Source organism: Paroedura picta, chromosome 1 (assembly GCF_049243985.1).
Source record: "Paroedura picta isolate Pp20150507F chromosome 1, Ppicta_v3.0, whole genome shotgun sequence".
NCBI lineage: Eukaryota > Metazoa > Chordata > Lepidosauria > Squamata > Gekkonidae > Paroedura > Paroedura picta.
In genome coordinates this window covers 193884908-193903504 of record NC_135369.1, presented here as the reverse complement: position 1 = coordinate 193903504, position 18597 = coordinate 193884908, and the positions used below count along the sequence as shown (strand labels likewise).

The 18597-nt window shown below is 46.6% G+C and overlaps 1 protein-coding gene across 7 annotated transcripts in view; it reads right to left on the bottom strand.

The window, feature by feature from the left end:
• EHBP1 (EH domain binding protein 1) overlaps positions 1–18597 on the bottom strand; it is a 383927-nt gene that overhangs the window by 281091 nt on the left and 84239 nt on the right. For all 7 annotated transcript variants that reach the window (XM_077315418.1, XM_077315449.1, XM_077315434.1 and 4 more), the window contains exon 5: positions 15460–15513. In XM_077315418.1, the coding sequence (XP_077171533.1) occupies positions 15460–15513 (54 nt within the window). The remainder of the gene's footprint in view (positions 1–15459; positions 15514–18597) is intronic.

Sequence of the window (18597 nt, the reverse complement as noted above, 5' to 3'; positions counted from 1 at the left end):
TTGCCTCCTCCATGGATCCCGTGCTGGTATTCACCATGGTGGCCGGGAACATTAGCCATCTCCTCCGCAGAGGGCTCAAGCAGCTGCCTCCCATGTAGGCGCCCTAACACTGTTGGCCACCTTCTCGCACCATCACAACCACCGTCACGCTCAACGCTCCCTTTCAGCCCCTCCCCCCCCCGCTGCCATCTCCAAGCTTTGCCACTAGTAATAATATAAAATCTTACTATCCGGCCAAGGCGTACCGAAGCGCCCAACCCTCGTAGAATGTCTCTTGCCTTGAAAAGTCTATGGGGTCATGGTAAGTGGGCTGTGACTTGATGGCATCCTAACTGTAACCCCACTCATCAGAATACTGGCCTCAGAATACATGCTGCTGCAACTACATCAGGTCCTCTGCAGTCACTGAATGTTTGGGGTACTCTGCGCAGGACAGACCTGGTTGCTTCCCTCACCCCAAACAATGTATTTGGACGTTGAAAAGGACTTGTTGAAATTAACCTGCAGACCACACCAGGGAAACTATCCCCAAAATTTCGACTGCATGGCATAATATTTTTCAAAGACATGTATCTTAAAAACTTTTGGATCAGCAGTCCACTGGGAGAGGTGAGAAAAGTGGCATATAAAAGTAGAGAAAAGTGGCATATAAGAACCAACTCTTCTTCTTCTCCAGTAATCTCAGGGCTCTCTCAGCCTCTCCTCCCTCACAGGGTGTCTGTTGTGGGGAGAGGAAAGGGAAGGCGACTGGAAGCCACTTTGGGTAGAGAAAAGTGGCATATAAGAGCCAACTCTTCTTCTTCTTCTTCTTCTTCTTCTTCTTCTTCTTCTTCTTCTTCTTCTTCTTCTTCTTCTTCTTCTGTAATCTCAGAGCTCTCTCAGCCTCCCCTCCCTCACAGGGTGTCTGTTGTTGTGTGGAGAGGAAAGGGAATCCGATTGTCATCTGCGCGAGGCCAAAGCAGATGAAGGACCCTTGCTCAGGCAGTGTGGAAGAGATCAGGGTAGGGAAAAATGGTCACACAAGGTGAGGCAATTCCCCCCTCTCCAACTGGTCTTGTGAGTCCTCCATTGTAGGGAAGATCATGGAAGAGCAAGGGCAACAAAGTTCTGAACAGGGGAAGCATCACAGGAGGTTTTTGAAGCCCATAATTATATATTCTAACAGTGAAGTTGGCCAAATCTGAAGATACTTAAATCCTTTCTCAATTATTATGTTAAGGACTTTTAAAATGATTATGATTATGAAGCAAAAGTTCTCTGATCTTAGATATTGTTGCTATTTTGTGTGTGTTTGTTTTTATGATTCTACTGGGCTAAATATAAATGTGTATGAGTTTGTGGATAGAAAAACTAAATAATAATAAGGTAACATTTCTGAGAATGATTCCACAAGTTGGACCTTGTCACTAGGCGTTCATGGTTCATCACGAAGGGCCAGCCCTATGCAGCCCTTCCACATTTACACTATCAGAGGCCGGCTTCTAAAGGCCATCCTTTCGGCATCAAATGCTGCAGTGGAAGAGGCTTCACCTGACACGACAGAGAAGCATCAAGAGATTCAGACCAGGCCTGGGGCTGCTTGCACAGCAGAAAGACAAAACGAAATACTTTACTTTGACCAAGTTAGCTGCCAAATGACTGCTTTGCACGGAGACTCAAATGTTATGTAAAACACTGCCTTGAGATGAAAAATCTTAAATACAATCTTCTGCCCTCTAGTGAGGGAGGAATCATTTGCCAAATTTCCCTCCTCCCCATTTAATGACTATGTATGACCATTTCATCCGTTTCCCTTTTCCTTGAGGACCCTGCTATGCACCCTTGGCTGAGAATCACAAGGTACACTGATGTAACGATGCACAGCCATCATCCACCCCCCCCCGGCCCTGTGGGTGCCCACAATGAAATGAGATTTGTATAATATAATGCTATCTCAGCAAGCAGCATTTGAAATAAATAAATTTTCCCCACTATCAACAGCAAATATCACATATGCATTCAAAAGCGCCCCCCAAAAAGCGTAGCAAGTCAAACCATCTTAAAAAACACGTACTTTCCCATTAAAAAGCAAGTTAGGTAGCTCAGCTTACATCTGGAGTATGATTAGAACCCCACTGTAAAACAATTACCAGGCCTCCGTTCTGATATTTGATGTTGGGAAAGAGAGAAAGACCTCATGCCGATTCAAGTCTCTCGCCTGTCCCAGCAAGTATATTTTACCGCTGATTTTCTATGAATAAACATTTCCAAAGAATTGCCGGTGCATACTGCTGCTTTTAAACGTGCCTAATGTCGTATTAAAGGTTTGTTTCCAGGACTGGCCGCCTCTGTTTATCAGCCTCCTCCCTCCAGCTGGCAACGAATATCACTGACAGCAGCCGTGGTCAGCTGCCTTCCCCTCATCCGACAGACTGTCACCTATGGGGGGGGGGAGATATTGGAAGGCAAGTGGCAGAGCTCCCCCCCCCCCAAAAAAAAAGTCTAAATAAATTGGTTCTCGCAATTGAGAAGGCAGATTAGACTTCACTACTTGGAATCAATAATACCTGTCAAAATTGCGTGGCATCAAATTCATTCCAGTGTAAATGTTATGGTGTTTGTTTGTTTTTTTTGGGGGGGAGGAGTTATTGAGTTTATTACGCACACACACACACACACATACACACACAAACACACATATATGAGAAAACATCACTCCGTGCCATTCCACCTTTCATCTACGAAGAGTTGTGTGGAAGCAATTGCAGTATAGATATCGCAAAAAAAAAAGGGGGGGGTTTCAAAATTTTAAGCTGAAATGTGTCACAGACAAATATAGAATTAAAACCTCAGGGTTATATTGGATAAAAATCACATCTTGTGGATCCAGTTTAATTTAAGATTTAAATTCTTCTCTCTTGTTCACCTTCTCGTAAGAAAGAATAACTTTTGGGGTGGTAAAGGCAAGCGTCCATAAAGGTTATACCCTCCGACAGAAGTGTCATCTATCCCTTCCTCACCTGAATCTTCTAATCCGTTTCAAATCCCCCTTTTCCCCAACGTCACTGGCCAACCTCCAGGAGGCACCTGAACATCTCTCACTGTTACAGCTGACCTCCAGGTGGCCAGTGTCAGTTCCCACAGAGAAAATGGCTGCTTTGGAGGGTGAATTCTATGGCATTATACCCCGCTGAGCACGCACCCCCCCCCCCCAACTCTGCCTTCCATTCACCAAATTTCTAGCTAGCTCCCAGCCCACAGCTGGCAACCCAATTCTAATATCAAGGACATTTCAAGGAGCAAAAATGAAAAATGGGCAGGTTTCAAAATTAATGAGCAAGCTTATTTTCATGCCATCTGCCAACTTCTTCAAAGGCCAGTTTATATGTTAACAGAACTATGGAAATGAATGCCTTCCATGTGGCTGATGTCAAGACGTTGCCTGACCATTTGCTCGCTTTTCACAGAAAAGTACAGTAATTAGGGTACCGTGTCAAACATTAGATACACAAACAAATATAGCCCCAAACCCCAAAAGTGTTATTTAATAAGATTCATACAAATTAATTTTTTCTGTATGTAAAAAAGACGGAGCTGCTGCATTTCTAGGTCAAAACATCGTACTTGTGAGCATCCTTGACCAGAAGTATTAGCTTCTGAGTTGACAACTCAGGTTGTGAAATGCCAGGAGACTGGGTGGGAGGGCCTTAGAAGGCTGGAGTTTTGAGAGGGGAGGGGGCTCAAAAAGATATAACACTACAGAGTCCCCCCTCCAAAGCAGCCATTTCCTCCAGGGGAACTGATCTCTGTATTCTGGAGAAATCTCCAGGCCCCACCTGGAGGCTGGAAATCCAACCTGGGTCCAGAGTGCGAGCTGAAACACAAATGAACTTAGAGTAGCTCTGCTTGCCAAAGGCCTTCTGCAGCAACGAGCACCTCTCTAGTGCCGGACATTGTTTGCAGAAGATTGCGCACAGCGGGAAATGCAACTGGTAAGTTTGCCTTTGTGCAAGTGCCTTCTGCAGTCTTTTCCTTGCATGTGAAAGTTGAAACTGAGCTCTGGATCCAAGTCACTGAGTATGTGAGAGAAGAGCACTACAGGACTACGGTTCTGTCCATGCCACGGCTATCGCTGCCGCTTACTTCCAGCTGAGCATGCTTCAGGTGGAACCACAAGAATCAAATTTGCTTCACTTCATCAACCTAGTGTGGTGGTGAAGAGCAGCTGACTCAAATCGGGAGTGGGGCTCAATTCCCCATTCCTCCTCCAAGTGAAGTGTGCTGGAGCAGGGGTAGTCAACCAGTGGTCCTCCAGATGTTCATGGACCACAATTCCCATGAGCCCCTGCCAGCAAATGCTGGCAGGGGCTCATGGGAATTGTAGTCCATGAACATCTGGAGGACCACTTGTTGAGGATCCCTGTGCTGGAGGAGATTGGACCAGTCACAATCCTCTCATAGAATCATAGAGTTGGAAGGGGCCATAGAGGCCATCTAGTCCAACCCCCTGCTCAATGCAGGATCAGCCCAAAGCATCCTAAAGCATCCAAGAAAAGTGTGCATCCAACCTTTGCTTGAAGACTGCCAGTGAGGGGGAGCTCACCACCTCCTTAGGCAGCCTATTCCACTGCTGAACTACTCTGACTGTGAAATTTTTTTTCCTGATATCTAGCCTATATCGTTGTACTTGAAGTTTAAACCCATTACTGTCCTTTCCTCTGCAGCCAACAGAAACAGCATCCTGCCCTCCTCCAAATGACAACCTTCAAATACTTAAAGAGGGCTATCCTGTCCCCTCTCAACCTCCTTTTCTCCAGGCTGAACATTCCCAAGTCCCTCAACCTATCTTCATAGGGCTTGGTCCCTTGGCCCCAGATCATCCTCATTGCTCTCCTCTGTACCCTTTCAATTTTATCTACGTCCTTCTTGAAGTGAGGCCTCCAGAACTGCACACAGTACTCCAGGTGTGGTCTGACCAGTGCCGTATACAATGGGACTATGACATCTTGTGATTTTGATGTGATGCCCCTGTTGATACAGCCCAAAATGGCATTTGCCTTTTTTACCGCTGCATCACACTGCCTGCTCATGTTTAGTTTACAATCCACAAGTACCCCAAGGTCTCGTTCACACACAGTGTTACCTAGAAGCGTATCCCCCATCCAGTAGGCATGCTTTTCATTTTTTTGACCCAGATGCAGAACTTTACACTTATCTTTATTAAATTGCATCTTGTTCTCATTTGCCCATTTTTCCATTGTGTTCAGATCTCGTTGAACTCTGTCTCTATCTTCCGGAGTATTTGCCAGTCCTCCCAATTTGGTGTCATCTGCAAACTTGATGAGTAGTCCCTCCACCCCCTCATCTAGATCATTAATAAATATGTTAAAAAGTACCGGGCCGAGCACCGAGCCCTGAGGTACCCCGCTACTCACCTCCCTCCAGTCTGATGAAACACCATTGACAACAACTCTTTGAGTGTGGTTCTCTAACCAATTCCCTATCCACCTAACTATCTGAAAATCCAGATTGCAGTCTTTAATTTATCCATCAGAACATCATGGGGAACCTTATCAGAAGCTTTACTAAAATCCATGTAAATGACATCAACCGAATTTCCCCAATCCAGCAAACCTGTTACTTGGTCAAAAAAGGAAAACAGGTTGGTCTGGCAGGACCTGTTGGAGACAAATCCATGCTGACTTCCTTGGATCACCAAATTGTCCTCCAGATGTTTGCAGATCGCTCCCTTTAATATCTGCTCCATTATCTTCCCCACCACAGAGGTCAGACTCACTGGTCTGTAGTTTCCCGGTTCTTCCTTCCTCCCTTTTTTGAAGATCGGCAGGAAGGATGACTCTCAGAACACTCTCACCCCTCCCTCACTCTGCTGTCAGCCGCTTTGGGACTCCTGGGGTGACCTTGGGCCAGTCACAGTTCTCTCACGCCCACCTACCTCACAGGGTGTTTGCTGTGGGGATTATAAAATGCTTTGAGACTCCTTAGAGCAGAGAAAAGGGAGGGTATAAACTCCTGTGCTGCTGTCACCCTGCCCATCCTCCACAGATCCCAGGTCGTGTACACGTCTTCCCTTGTGCATCGGACCCCCACAACAACACCCCTTTGAGAGAGCATGACTGCCCAAAGGTTATCCCACAAGCCTCATGAATGTGCTTGAAGCCTGGTTCGTCTGGTCCTGGGCCCAGAGCACTAAGCACGACTCCAGCACAAGCTGCTCTGGGAGGAAATATCAAACACATCCACAGCACTGTGTGGTTCATCCCAATGGGTCACGACTGGCATGCTCCACTCAGCAACTGATGGGTCAGGACTTAAATGAATCGGCAGCCTTGTCTATAAAAGCTTACCCAGCCTCTTCCCACAAAGGCTGTCTCCAAGCTACCACTGCCAGTCCCTCATGAGTCCCCAGGGCAGGGAAGGAGGGAGGGAGGGAGACCACTCTCCTTAGCTGGCCTTCCTCGCATTCTCTGTATGCTGCCGCCAATGCGACTTTAACTGTGGTGAGAGGCATGTCAGGTCTGGCTGATGCAATGCTCAGCAGGAGGTTTCCTGCCCCTCTCGTCATAAACAGCGGACTCAGGACAAGAGACAGAGTTCCAGGTCCTCCCTGGCCATCAATGGGGTTGGGGGCAGGGTTGCCAGCTCCAAGTTAGGAAGCATCCCTGAGGTTTGGGATAGGAGTCAATGGAGGATGAGGGGCCTGGGTGGGGTACAATAACACACAGTCCACCCTCCAACACGTAGTCTGGAGGTGAGCTGAAGTTCCAGAGCATTCCCAGTTCTCACCAGGAGGCTGGCATCCCTAGGTACAGCAAGGTTTCCCTGCACAAACCTAATCTCCAAGATTTCTGAACTAGAACCAAGTGCTAGACATCTAATGTAAGCAAATTCTGTATTTAAAAAGACGCACGCAAGCCGTTTCCTGGTTTTCTATTAAATTTAAAGCAGAACAAGAGTGAGACGGCTGACAAAGCTGGCATTTAATTCTGAGCTGTATCTGGACCGGGAGACCCAGGCTAATTTACACAGGCATGCGGGCACATTTCACATAATCACGTCCGGGAGAATATGACAGGGGAATTAGAAGGCCAGGAAAGCATGTCTGAACCGCTGCTCTAAATGTATTAAATGCAGGCATTTAATTCTGAAAGAGGCATTTCTTAGTTTAAGCTAAATAAAAAAAGAGAACCAAAACAGTTCATGCTGAAAAAAAATGCACAAAACCTCGGCAGCTGGTATTCCTTAACCAAAAATCAACTGTCTTGATTCCTTTTCAAAAATAATTTTGCATGTGCTGAAAAGATGGAGGATTCCTTCTAAAAGCTGTCCTGTCACAGAGTCAAGGTGATGGTGGGCCCAAGGTGATGGTGGGCCCTTACCTTTTGGACAAGGCGTTAACTAATTGTTTATAGGAAATGAGCTACTCAGAGCCAAAAAAGGGGAAAGAGCTGTAATCTTTAGTTGGAAAGAGCTAGAGAAGCTGTACAACTCTTGTATCCATTACCTAGAAGTAAAATGGTAACCTTAGGAATTTACATTTTAATATTTTTAAAAAGCTTTATTGGGCTACAGCCTAATTCAAGTTTGAACTCCACTGCAATTATAAGGCCCAGAAAGGCCATTGCCAGGGGAATAACTGTGTTTCTACAATATACAAAAAGACACCCTTGCGCACAAGAGAGCACAGCTACTACACCCAGCTCTCCAGTTGTGAGTCTTGCGGTGCCCCATTTACCATTTCAGGCACCCTTTGTGCACGCAGAGCATACTTCTGATTATCACTGAACTGGAGTTGGCATGGCTTTACTTCAAACCCTGTGCCTGCACTCCGCACCTTTAAAAAAAAAAACCTGATTTTCTCTTGGGAATCATAGAATATGTGTTCTGCATACCAATGAGGATGGAGAGGGAGCTGAAAAACATTTGGAGATTCCTCTTCTCTCCAAGCCCAGTTTCATACTTCAGGATCCTAGAAGCATTCAGGGGGCTGAGAATTCAAGCCCCCCCCCCCACACACACCCTCTCTCTCTCTCTCATTCACTAATGTTTCACTTGCTCAAAATCCAGCCCTTCCTGGAGCATGCTTAATCGTCAGTGGGTATTGGTGGGAGGAGGTCATTTTTATATGAACTGACTTGATGATCTTCTTCTGTGTTCCTGTGCAGGCTCCCCAGGATGCAGAATCTGCTAATGCAGAGGTAGTCAACCTCCAGGTGTTCATGGACAACAATTCCCATGAGCCCCTGCCACCAAACACCTGGGAATTGTAGTCCATGAATGTCTGGAGGACCACAGGGTGACTACCCCTATGCTAGTGTTTCAAGTGTTTGACTCAGATCTGGGAGGCCCAAGTTGGAATCCAGACCCTACTACGGAAGATGACTGGGTTAGGGATGTGTGCTTCGGCTCGGCTCGGCTCGGTTCGGCTGCCTCGGTGATCACCAAAGCCTGAAGTAGCACGTCGGAGGCCAGCGTCACAGAGAGGTGGTGGTGGCGTACAAGCTGCACGCAGGCACAGAGCTCTGTCCCTCTTCTCCACACCATGGCGCTGGCCACCTCGGGCTTTGGTGATTGCCCAGGCGGCCGAACCAAGCCGAAGCGCACACCCCTAGACTGGGTGATCTTGGTCCCATCACACATTCTCAACATAACCTACCTCACAGGACTGTTGTAAAAATAAAACAGATAAGAGGGGAATGTTCTCAGCTACTTTAGGAATTGGTGAGAAAAGTGAAGGAAATAAATAAAACTTGTTTGAAGGGTGTTGTGGTTTTGCTGCTATCATGACTCCTTGCGTATGTGTGTCTGTGTATGTGTGTGCGCACGCGCGAAAAGAATGGCCATGTCACAACCAACTTCTGGTGACCCATTAGGGTTTTCAAGGCAAGACACTAACAGAAGTGGCCTGGCTCTGAGGAGCATCCGTGGATTTCCTTGGGGGTCTCCCATTAAAGTACCAACTAGGCCTGCTTAGCTCCCAAGGTCAAATGAGATGGGCTAGCCTGGCCTCCCCAGATCATGGCACCCAATTTAGGACAGAGACAATAATTCAAAATACAGTATTTGAAACCAGAACAATATATATAGGAAAGGAGGGGGAAATCATACCACCATTTTATATTTTGGCTAGAAATATAGCCCATTGCACTCAGAAATGCAATGGGCATTAGGACGGGGATGGAAGAGGCCAGGGCAGGCGCGGGTCCCCCCCGCCTGGGGTTCCCCCCCCCCTGGAGGTGGCAGCATTCCAGTTGAACTATTCAAAATCTTAAAAGACAATGCAGTAAAAGTGCTACACTCAATATGCCAGCAAATTTGGAAAACTCAAAAGCGGCCACAGGATTGGAAAAGGTCAGTTTACATTCCAATCCCAAAGAAGGGCAATACCAAAGAATGTTCAAACTAACGCACCATTGCACTCATTTCTCATGCTTGCAAAGTTATGCTCAAAATCCTACAAGCTAGGCTCCAGCAATATGTGGACTGAGAACTTCCAGAAGTACAGGCAGAATTTCAAAGAGGCAGAGGAACTAGAGATCAAATTGCCAACATACGCTGGATCATGGAGAAAGCTAGGGAGTTCCAGAAGAACGTCTACTTCTGCTTCATTGACTATGCTAAAGCCTTTGATTGTGTGGAGCACAACAAATTGTGGCAAGTTCTTAAAGAGATGGGAATACCAGAGTATCTTATCTGTCTTGAGAAGCCTATATGCAGGTCAAGAAGCAACAGTGAGAACCGGGCATGGAATCACTGATTGGTTCAAAATTGAGAAAGGAGTTCGGCAAGGCTGTATACTGTCGCCTTGTCTATTTAACTTGTATGCGGAGCACATCATGAGAAAGGCGGGATTAGAGGAGTCACAAATTGGGATCAAGATTGCAGGGAGAAATATCAACAACCTCAGATATGCAGATGATACCACTCTAATGGCAGAAAGTGAAGAGGAACTAAAGAGCCTGTTGATGCGGGTGAAGGAGGAGAGTGCAAAAATTGGCTTGAAACTCAACATCAAGAAAATGAAGATCATGGTATCCGGCCATCTCAATTCCTGGCAAACAGATGGGGAAGAAATGGAGATAGTGACAGATTTTATTTTCCTGGGTTTCTAGATCACTGCAGATGGGGACAGCAGCAAAGAAATTAAAAGACGCTTGCTCCTGGGGAGGAAAGCTATGGCAAATCTAGACAGCATCCTAAAAAGCAGAGACATCACCCTGCCAACTAAAGTGCGTCTAGTCAAGGCTATGGTCTTCCCAGTTGCAATGTATGGCTGCGAAAGTTGGACCATAAGGAAGGCTGAGCGTCAAAGAATTGAGGCTTTTGAACTCTGGTGCTGGAAAAGACTCTTGTGAGTCCCCTGGACTGCAAGGTGAACAAACCGGTCAGTCCTAGAGGAGATCAGCTCTGACTGCTCCTTAGAAGGCCAGATCCTGAAGATGAAACTCAAATACTTTGGCCACCTCATGAGAAGGAAGGACTCCCTGGAGAAGAGCCTAATGCTGGGAGCGATCGAGGGCAAAAGAAGGGGGTGACAGAGAATGAGGTGGCTGGATGGAGTCACTGAAGCAGTAGGTGCAAACTTAAATGGACTCCGGGGAATGGTAGAGGACAGGAAGGCCTGGAGGATCATTGTCCATGGGGTCGCGATGGGTCGGACACGACTTCACACCTAACAACAACAAATGTACATTCAGCAAGACCAAGTGATAATATCTTTCATAAGATTCCGACTTCAAGCTGCAGGTAGAGATCTGAACCTTTTTTTAACATGCGGGAGCACCATCTTTCACCTGTCCCTTGAACCTGTTCCACTCCTGCAGCCCGGAATGGAACCCCTCGAGAAAAGATTCATCACTCAACCCTAGAACAAGCCTCATTCACGTGAGCCTCCTTATTTTACATACATATCTGCTGTCAAGTTTCAACAAATTTATGGCCTCCCCAGCAAGAGGCTTTCAAGGAGAAGCAGAGGGGGTTGGCCATGGCCTTCCTCTGCAGAGCCTTCCTTGGTGTCTGCTCAGCTTCCGAGATCTGGCTTCCCTCCTCCTCATTATTTTAGGCCCTGAGGGGTGGGGGAAGAGGAGGGTAAACTTCAACCAACTACAGTGTTGTTTCCAAAACTAAAATTACACACACAATTCTGTACAGTACTTTAGCCATTTAATTCGCCAACAAGAGACATGTAAAATGTGGTGCCCTCCTTCCTTCCTTGGCTATTTGGATGTTAAACCAACATGCCCGACATGATGCACTTTTTCAAGGCAACATCTGAGGCAAAGATGCGTCTTCCTTTTCCAAAGTTTTATATTTCGCCTCTCACCACTGTGTGGTGCTGTTAACCTTGAAAAGAGATTATTCTAACACTTTCCCTAAAGTTCGCTTGGAAGTATTTGTAAGTGATTTATTTCGTTTTTGCAAAGGTTGATTGTAGTTAAAAAAAATTCATCTCAACAAGCATATCATATATTTAAATAATATTGATAATATTATTTTACACACTGATAATATTCCACATTGCCTTAGGCATTAAAGCAATTTTTAAAATAACACTATTTCCCAAAGTTTGAGTCCAGTGGCACCTTTTAAGTCCAACAAAAGTTTAATTCTAGGTATACATTTTTGTGTGTATACATACTTTTTCACACTTCCTGCATGCAACTCTGCCATATAATAAATATAGACAAATACTTCACAGTTTCAGGCAAGATCACAGGATCCTAGAGTGGGAAGGGGCCATCCAGGCCATCTAGTCCACCCCCTGCTCAATGTAGGATTAGACTCAAGCATCCAGGAGAAGGATCTGTCCAGCCGCAGCTTGAAGATGGCCAGTGAGGGGGAGCTCCCCACCTCCTTAGGCAGCCCCTTCCACTGCTGAACTAGACCCATAGAATCATAGAGGGGGAAGGGCATCAAGGCCATCTAGTCCCACCCCCTGCTCAGTGCAGGATCAGCCTCAAGCATCCAGGAGAAGGATCCGTCCAGCCGCAGCTTGAAGATGACCAGTGAGGGGGAGCTCCCCACCTCCTTAGGCAGCCCCTTCCACTGCTGAACTAGACCCATAGAATCATAGAGGGGGAAGGGCATCAAGGCCATCTAGTCCCACCCCCTGCTCAGTGCAGGATCAGCCTCAAGCATCCAGGAGAAGGATCCGTCCAGCCGCAGCTTGAAGATGACCAGTGAGGGGGAGCTCCCCACCTCCTTAGGCAGCCCCTTCCACTGCTGAACTAGACCCATAGAATCATAGAGGGGGAAGGGCATCAAGGCCATCTAGTCCCACCCCCTGCTCAGTGCAGGATCAGCCTCAAGCATCCAGGAGAAGGATCCGTCCAGCCGCAGCTTGAAGATGACCAGTGAGGGGGAGCTCCCCACCTCCTGAGGCAGCCCCTTCCACTGCTGAACTAGACCCATAGAATCATAGAGGGGGAAGGGGCATCAAGGCCATCTAGTCCCACCCCCTGCTCAGTGCAGGATCAGCCTCCAGCATCCAGGAGAAGGATCTGTCCAGCCGCTGATTGAAGACTGCCAAGGAGGGGGAGCTCACTAGAATTTCCCCCCATCACTGCAGGTCAACAGGAACTGCTCCGTGCCCTCCTCTAAGTCACAACCTTTCAAATGCTTAAAGACAGCAATCCCATCCCCTCTCAGTCCCCTCTTCTCCCGGCGGAACATTCCCCAGTCCCTTCGCCTTTCCTCATAAGCCTTGATCCCCAGGCCTTGGATCATCTTCATCGCTCTCTTCTGAACCTTCTCCAATTTGTCCATGTCATTTTTGAAGGCTGATTCTACATAATAACATTGGGCAATAAAATGCCACCTTCCCTCCCTTGGTTTTTATATATGTACAATATATGTTAAATTCCATCTATTCATCACCTCAGTTGTCTTAATTCTATCCCTTTATTCAACACATTCACAGAATCAAAGAATCATAGAATTGGAAGGGACCTCATGAGTCATCTAGTCCAACCCCTGCACTATGTAGAACACTCACATCCCTATCGCTCATCCACTGTCACCTGCCACCCCCTTGAGCCTTCACAGAATCAGCCTCTCCATCAGATGGCTCTCCAGCCTCTGTTTAAAAATCTCCAAAGATGGAGAACCCACCACCTCCCGAGGAAGCCTGTTCCACTGAGAAACCGCTTTAACTGTCAGGAACTTCTTCCAGATGTTTAGATGGAACTTCTTTTGAATTAATTTCATCCCATTGGTTCTGGTCCGTCCCTCTGGGGCAAGAGAGAACAACTCTGCTCCGTCCTCCATATGGCACCCTTTTCAATACTGGAACATGGTTATCAGATCCCCTCTCAGTCGTCTCCTCTCCAGGCTAAACAGACCAAGCTCCCCCAACCTTTCCTTATACGTCTTGGTCTCCAAACCCCTCCCCATCTTTGTTGCCCTCCTCTGGACACGCTCCAGTTTGTCTACGTCCCTCTTCAACTGGGGGGCCCAAAACGGAACACAGTTTATTTGCAGTGATAACAGCATGACTGGAGTCTGGTACCACCTGAAAGACCAGCAATATTTCTAAGGTATAAATAAGCTTCTGAGAATTAAAGTGCCCTTTGTCAGAAGAAAAGAGCTAACTCTCAAACGTTTATACCTTGGAAATCTTACTGATTCCTAAGGTGCTTCTGGATTTGAATCTAGTTCTTCTACTGCAGACCAACAAGGCCGCCCTCCTGAAACTTCACTAGACACAACTTCTTTACCTGGTCCTTCCATTCCCTCCTGATACTCTTAAGTTTCCCCAGTGGAAGCAAAAGCTGCTACAAGTGTCATTTTCAGCAGGAAAGTGTCAGAAGAGGAAAGGTAGATTCAGGTGGGTCACCATTTTGGACTGAGGCAGCAGAAATAAATTGGGGTCCAGTGGTGCCTTTAAAACCAACAATGCTGTGTTCCTGTATAATAAGCTGTTGTGTGCATACACAATTCTGAAGACTTCGTTGGACTGAAAGCAGCCATGGAACTTTGTTTAGGAAAGGAAAGGGTTACAGATTCCTAATCTCTGAATACACCCCCCCTCCACCCCCCACCCCCCATTCTTGGTTGCATATTAAACCAGTGCTGGTGGCCGCATTTGCAAAATACATTCTTTTAAAAGGAACACAGACTCGTTTTCTGGGAAGGGACAGATTTTGAGCAGTTCCTAACACTCCCCCTCCGCGCCCCTGGGGGGCTGCCGAGGGCTTACTTGTCCGGAGGGTCCCAGGCACCGCCCCACTCCTCCCTTTTGCACAGGATCACAGAATGACAAATCATACGGCCTCTCCTGGTGCTGTGCCCAGAGGAACCTTTACTGTGGTTATCACTGTAATCATTTATTTATTTACAATCTCTATACTGCCCCAACCAGCTCGGGGTTGGTTGACATTGTTTAATGAAACAAGATAAAAATTAATAGCCTAAAACAATTCATTTACAATAACTGACACAAGCAACTAATAAGCTACTGTTATCTGGTGCACAGCAGTAGAAGATCCCCCAATGGCGAATGGCCAATGGCTTGGCGTTGCATTTGGGGGAAGGGCACTCATCCACAGGAAGGTGTTCAGCTGCCGCTGATAGTTTGCCACTCCCCAAAAACCAGCACAGCAGCTGCCTTGTTTTTCCCCAGGGCAGGACTGGCCCTGTTTTTCCCTGTTAAGACCTGATCTATTCACTAAGTAGGCCTATAGGGGTACTCCGGCGCTAGAAGGAAGCTGGGGGCGCCTCATCAGACACACAACCCCACCAGGGAGGGACTTTATATATTCCTATTAAAGGCAGCTTATAATTAAAAATGTAAAGCAATACAATAAAGAATACAATACAATAATACGAACACCATTAATTATCAACATACAAACAAGATATTAGACTCAAGCCAGGGAAGAAAGATTGCATTATCCCACCTTTGAGCCTTCTGAAAATATCCATGAAAGAGGCCTCAGGATAGAAACAGAGAAACTAAAAACAGCCAAAAATTAAACCTCTTTAGTTAAAAGCCTAGGTGCAAAGAAGCATTTTGACTTGGCACCTGAAAGTCAGCATGGCAAAGGTAAAGCGGGGAGGGCATTCTGGAGGCGAGACACTTACGCCCTCCTCTCTACTGCAACTCAGTGGGGCACAGAGAGTAAGATTTGGGATGCAGATCTTAAGTGGCCAGATGGTCCGGATGGGAGGAGGTGGTTCTTCAACTCCTCAAACTCTTTACAGCCCTAGAGGTAAGAACCAGCACTTTGAATTGTACTGAGAAACAGATGGCAACCAATGGAGATCTTTCAGGACACGGGTGATATGACCCATCATCTTTCCTAGAGGGCTCAGAGACACACAGAATACAGGAAAATCACGCAACGAACAATGCCAGATATCAGAAGTTTCCTGCAAACCGCAGCAAGTTTCTGAGTGCAGACTTTGCAGGTACAAAGGACATATCTTTAAAGAGAGAAAAGGACCCAGAATCTCACTTACATTTTCTATGACAAACGTCCATTCTTTGTCCTCAAATTCCTCAGCGTGGGGATCCTAGAAGAGAGCAATACAATTTTCAATCCACTTCTGATCAATGGCTTGAATCCCACTGTCTGTTTCCCGGTACGCTAACAAGAACAGATACAAAAGGGAATTATACTGAACAAAAACTGCAGCTGAATGTTGAGGGCTGGCTGTTCCCTATGCAGACGGAAGCGGATGAGTTGCCATAGTAAAGAGGAGATGCAGAGGCGGTTGCTGGTCCCCCACACTCCTACTAGATGGCCAACGGGTTCTCCGGACAGCAGTCCAGATGGTGAGAACTCTAAGCGCCATGGTCCCATTTAAAAAAAAATAATTTTATTATTTTGTTCTTTAAACATATAATGTGAGTTAATTGCATTTTAATACCATGAACCCAAACAAGAAAGAGGGTGAGGAAAGTGATCTTAGCACTGCGAGAGGAGCATAAAACCCCCTGCCATGCTTTCTGGTCGTACTTCACACACTGGGGACCCGGGACAATACTTTACACCTGACATCTGAAGTTCTTTCTCTTGGTGGCAGACAGTGGGGTCCAGACGCAGCCAACATTTGGTAACCCTGTAGGTTTTCCAAGGCTGGAGACGCTGAGAGCCCGTTTGCCATTGCCAGCCTCTGCATAGTGTCAGAAACCCACATGCCTTTCTGCCATGATTGTGTAGTCTGTAGTCCTGCTCTGATTTTATACTTTGCCATGCCTGGGCTTAGTGGACACCCAAGGACGAATTCCCTTCGTAGTTTCTAAGCAAGCCAGAGGCTCTCACACATCCCTTTGGATCCCCTTCTTCCCGTTGTTTTCTCATCCCTAGTTGTTATCAAGATGTTGTGACTTCCTTGACATGGTATCTGTTTTATGTTCCCAGGAAGGGGGGCACCTCCCCTGAACTCTGTATGTGTCCACTAGTAGTTTGTGTGTTAGTTCTAACTATGCTTTATGTGTAGCGGCTTGCTTTGCTCGAATAAAGAAACTTTTCTAAGGAAGCTTTGCTTTTCTTGCGGTGGGATTTTCTTGCTTGTCTCCCATCCAAGTACTAACTGGGGCTCACACTACGTAGCTTCTGAGATCTGACAAGGCCAGGCTCACGTGGGCTATGTGGGCCAAGGGAAGAGATGGACAGAGCGGGTTTGCCGTTGTCCGCCACTCCATCACTACCCTGGGCTTCCCATCCAAATACTAGCCTGCTTAGCTTCTGAGTTTCAGGCTAGCCTGGCCCTTCAGGACAGGGTACTTGCTCACACAAAATCTCTACAGCAGCATTTTCAACAGAGGCAAAGTCTTGTAATATATGGAAACACAGACCTCACAGCAATGGCTGTGAGAAAGTTACCCAACTGAAGTCTGAAGTAACTGACCTTTTGCAACCAGCTCCGCCCTCCTCTCTGCAGCTCCCAAGAACTCAGAGGCAGGCTGGAGAAGGGAGCATTACCACTTTGGTCCTTGGGATTCTGGTCTAGTGACAAATTTCCAAGCAAAGACAAAGACTTCTGCATTATAGAAAATATATTCTGTTCATTGACTGGCAGTTGTGGTGAATACCCAGAACCCCTTCTTTCTGCTACCGCCCATTTTGTTAAATAAAGTTCTGGTGGCAGTTCCATGTACCCAGAACATAAGAAAACCAGCTCTCTAAATACACTTATGGGACTTATTAGTGTAGATGTGAATTTCTCATAGCTTCAGTAAATCCAACTTATAGCAGCATTCCTCCACACAGGCATAACAGGATGCAAAGTAGATTTAGGAACAAGGAGACTGAATAGGGTACGGCCAGGTAGGGCCTGGGGATTTCCTGGAAATGCAGCTCATGTCCAGACTAGAGATCAGCTCCCCTGGAGGAAATGGAGGGGGGACTCTATGGCACTGTACCCACTGGGGTCCCTGTACCCACCTGGCTCCATCCATAAATCTCCAGGACCTAGCAGCCCTAGGTCAGGGGAAAAGATGAAACCCAAAACTTTATACAAACTCAGGCTATAGACCTCCTGACCATCTCCAATTAATCACTGAGATGTCTCAGAGGAAGATTCTGGATGAAAGCAAGCTTTATCTCCGTTCTGTCCCGTCCCACCCCCCAAATCCACATCCATCTGAACCAAGTGAGAGAATCAGCCAGCCTTGAAAAATGATCTTGGCTAGTAACGTGGGGTGGTGGTATTTGACAACAATCCAGAAAAGGGAAAAGATATGTTAAGAGAAATTTGTTTGTTTGTTTGTTTGTTTGTTTATACCACCCTTCCATACAGCTATGGGCAGTTTATGTATACAATCATGGGGTGACAACATAGAATATTAAAACAAATATAACAAGTATAACAATCATAACCTGTCAACCAGAGCAATATTTAAATAGGAACAGGGACATTGACACAGCTTTAGGTAGGCTGGATTCTTCATCATTGGAAGGGGTGTCTGGGGGGGGGAGGCAGTGGGTGTTTGGGGCCGGTCTGCCTCAAGCAAATGCCTGGTGGAGGAGCTCCCTTTTGTAGGCCCTGAGAGATTGTGGGAGTTCAGACAGGGCCCTGATTTCGGGAAGCTAATTCCACCAGGTGGGGGCCAGGACAGAGAAGGCTTTGGCCCTTGTTGAGGTCCACCGTGGTTCTCTGGGGCCAGGAATCACCAGCCAGTTGGAGGTGGCAGACCGTAAGGCTCTTTGGGAGGTATAGGCAGGGAGGTGGTCTCTCAGGTACATTGGGCCCAGACGGTGTATGGCCTTGAAGGTGATTAAGCTTAATCCGGAATAAACTTAATCCAGAATTCAACTGGGAGCCAGCCAGATGTGGGATCTTCATGGTGTATTAGTGAAAATCCTGGCCACAACATTCTACACTAGTTGTAGTTTCCGGATCAAGGATAAGGGTAGGCCTGCATAGAGAGAGTTACAGAAGTCCAGTCTAGAGGTGAACATCACATGGATCACTGTGGCTAGATGTTGTAGGGCCAAGTAGGGTGCTAGTAGCTTGACTTAGCAGAGGTGGTGAAATGCCATCTTCTCAAGATGGCTTCTCTCCTGACATTCTCTGCCCTGTCTGATCAACAATTTCAACTGATTGTAGGATACACTGACAATCTAACATATTCTGTTGTTGTTGTTGTTA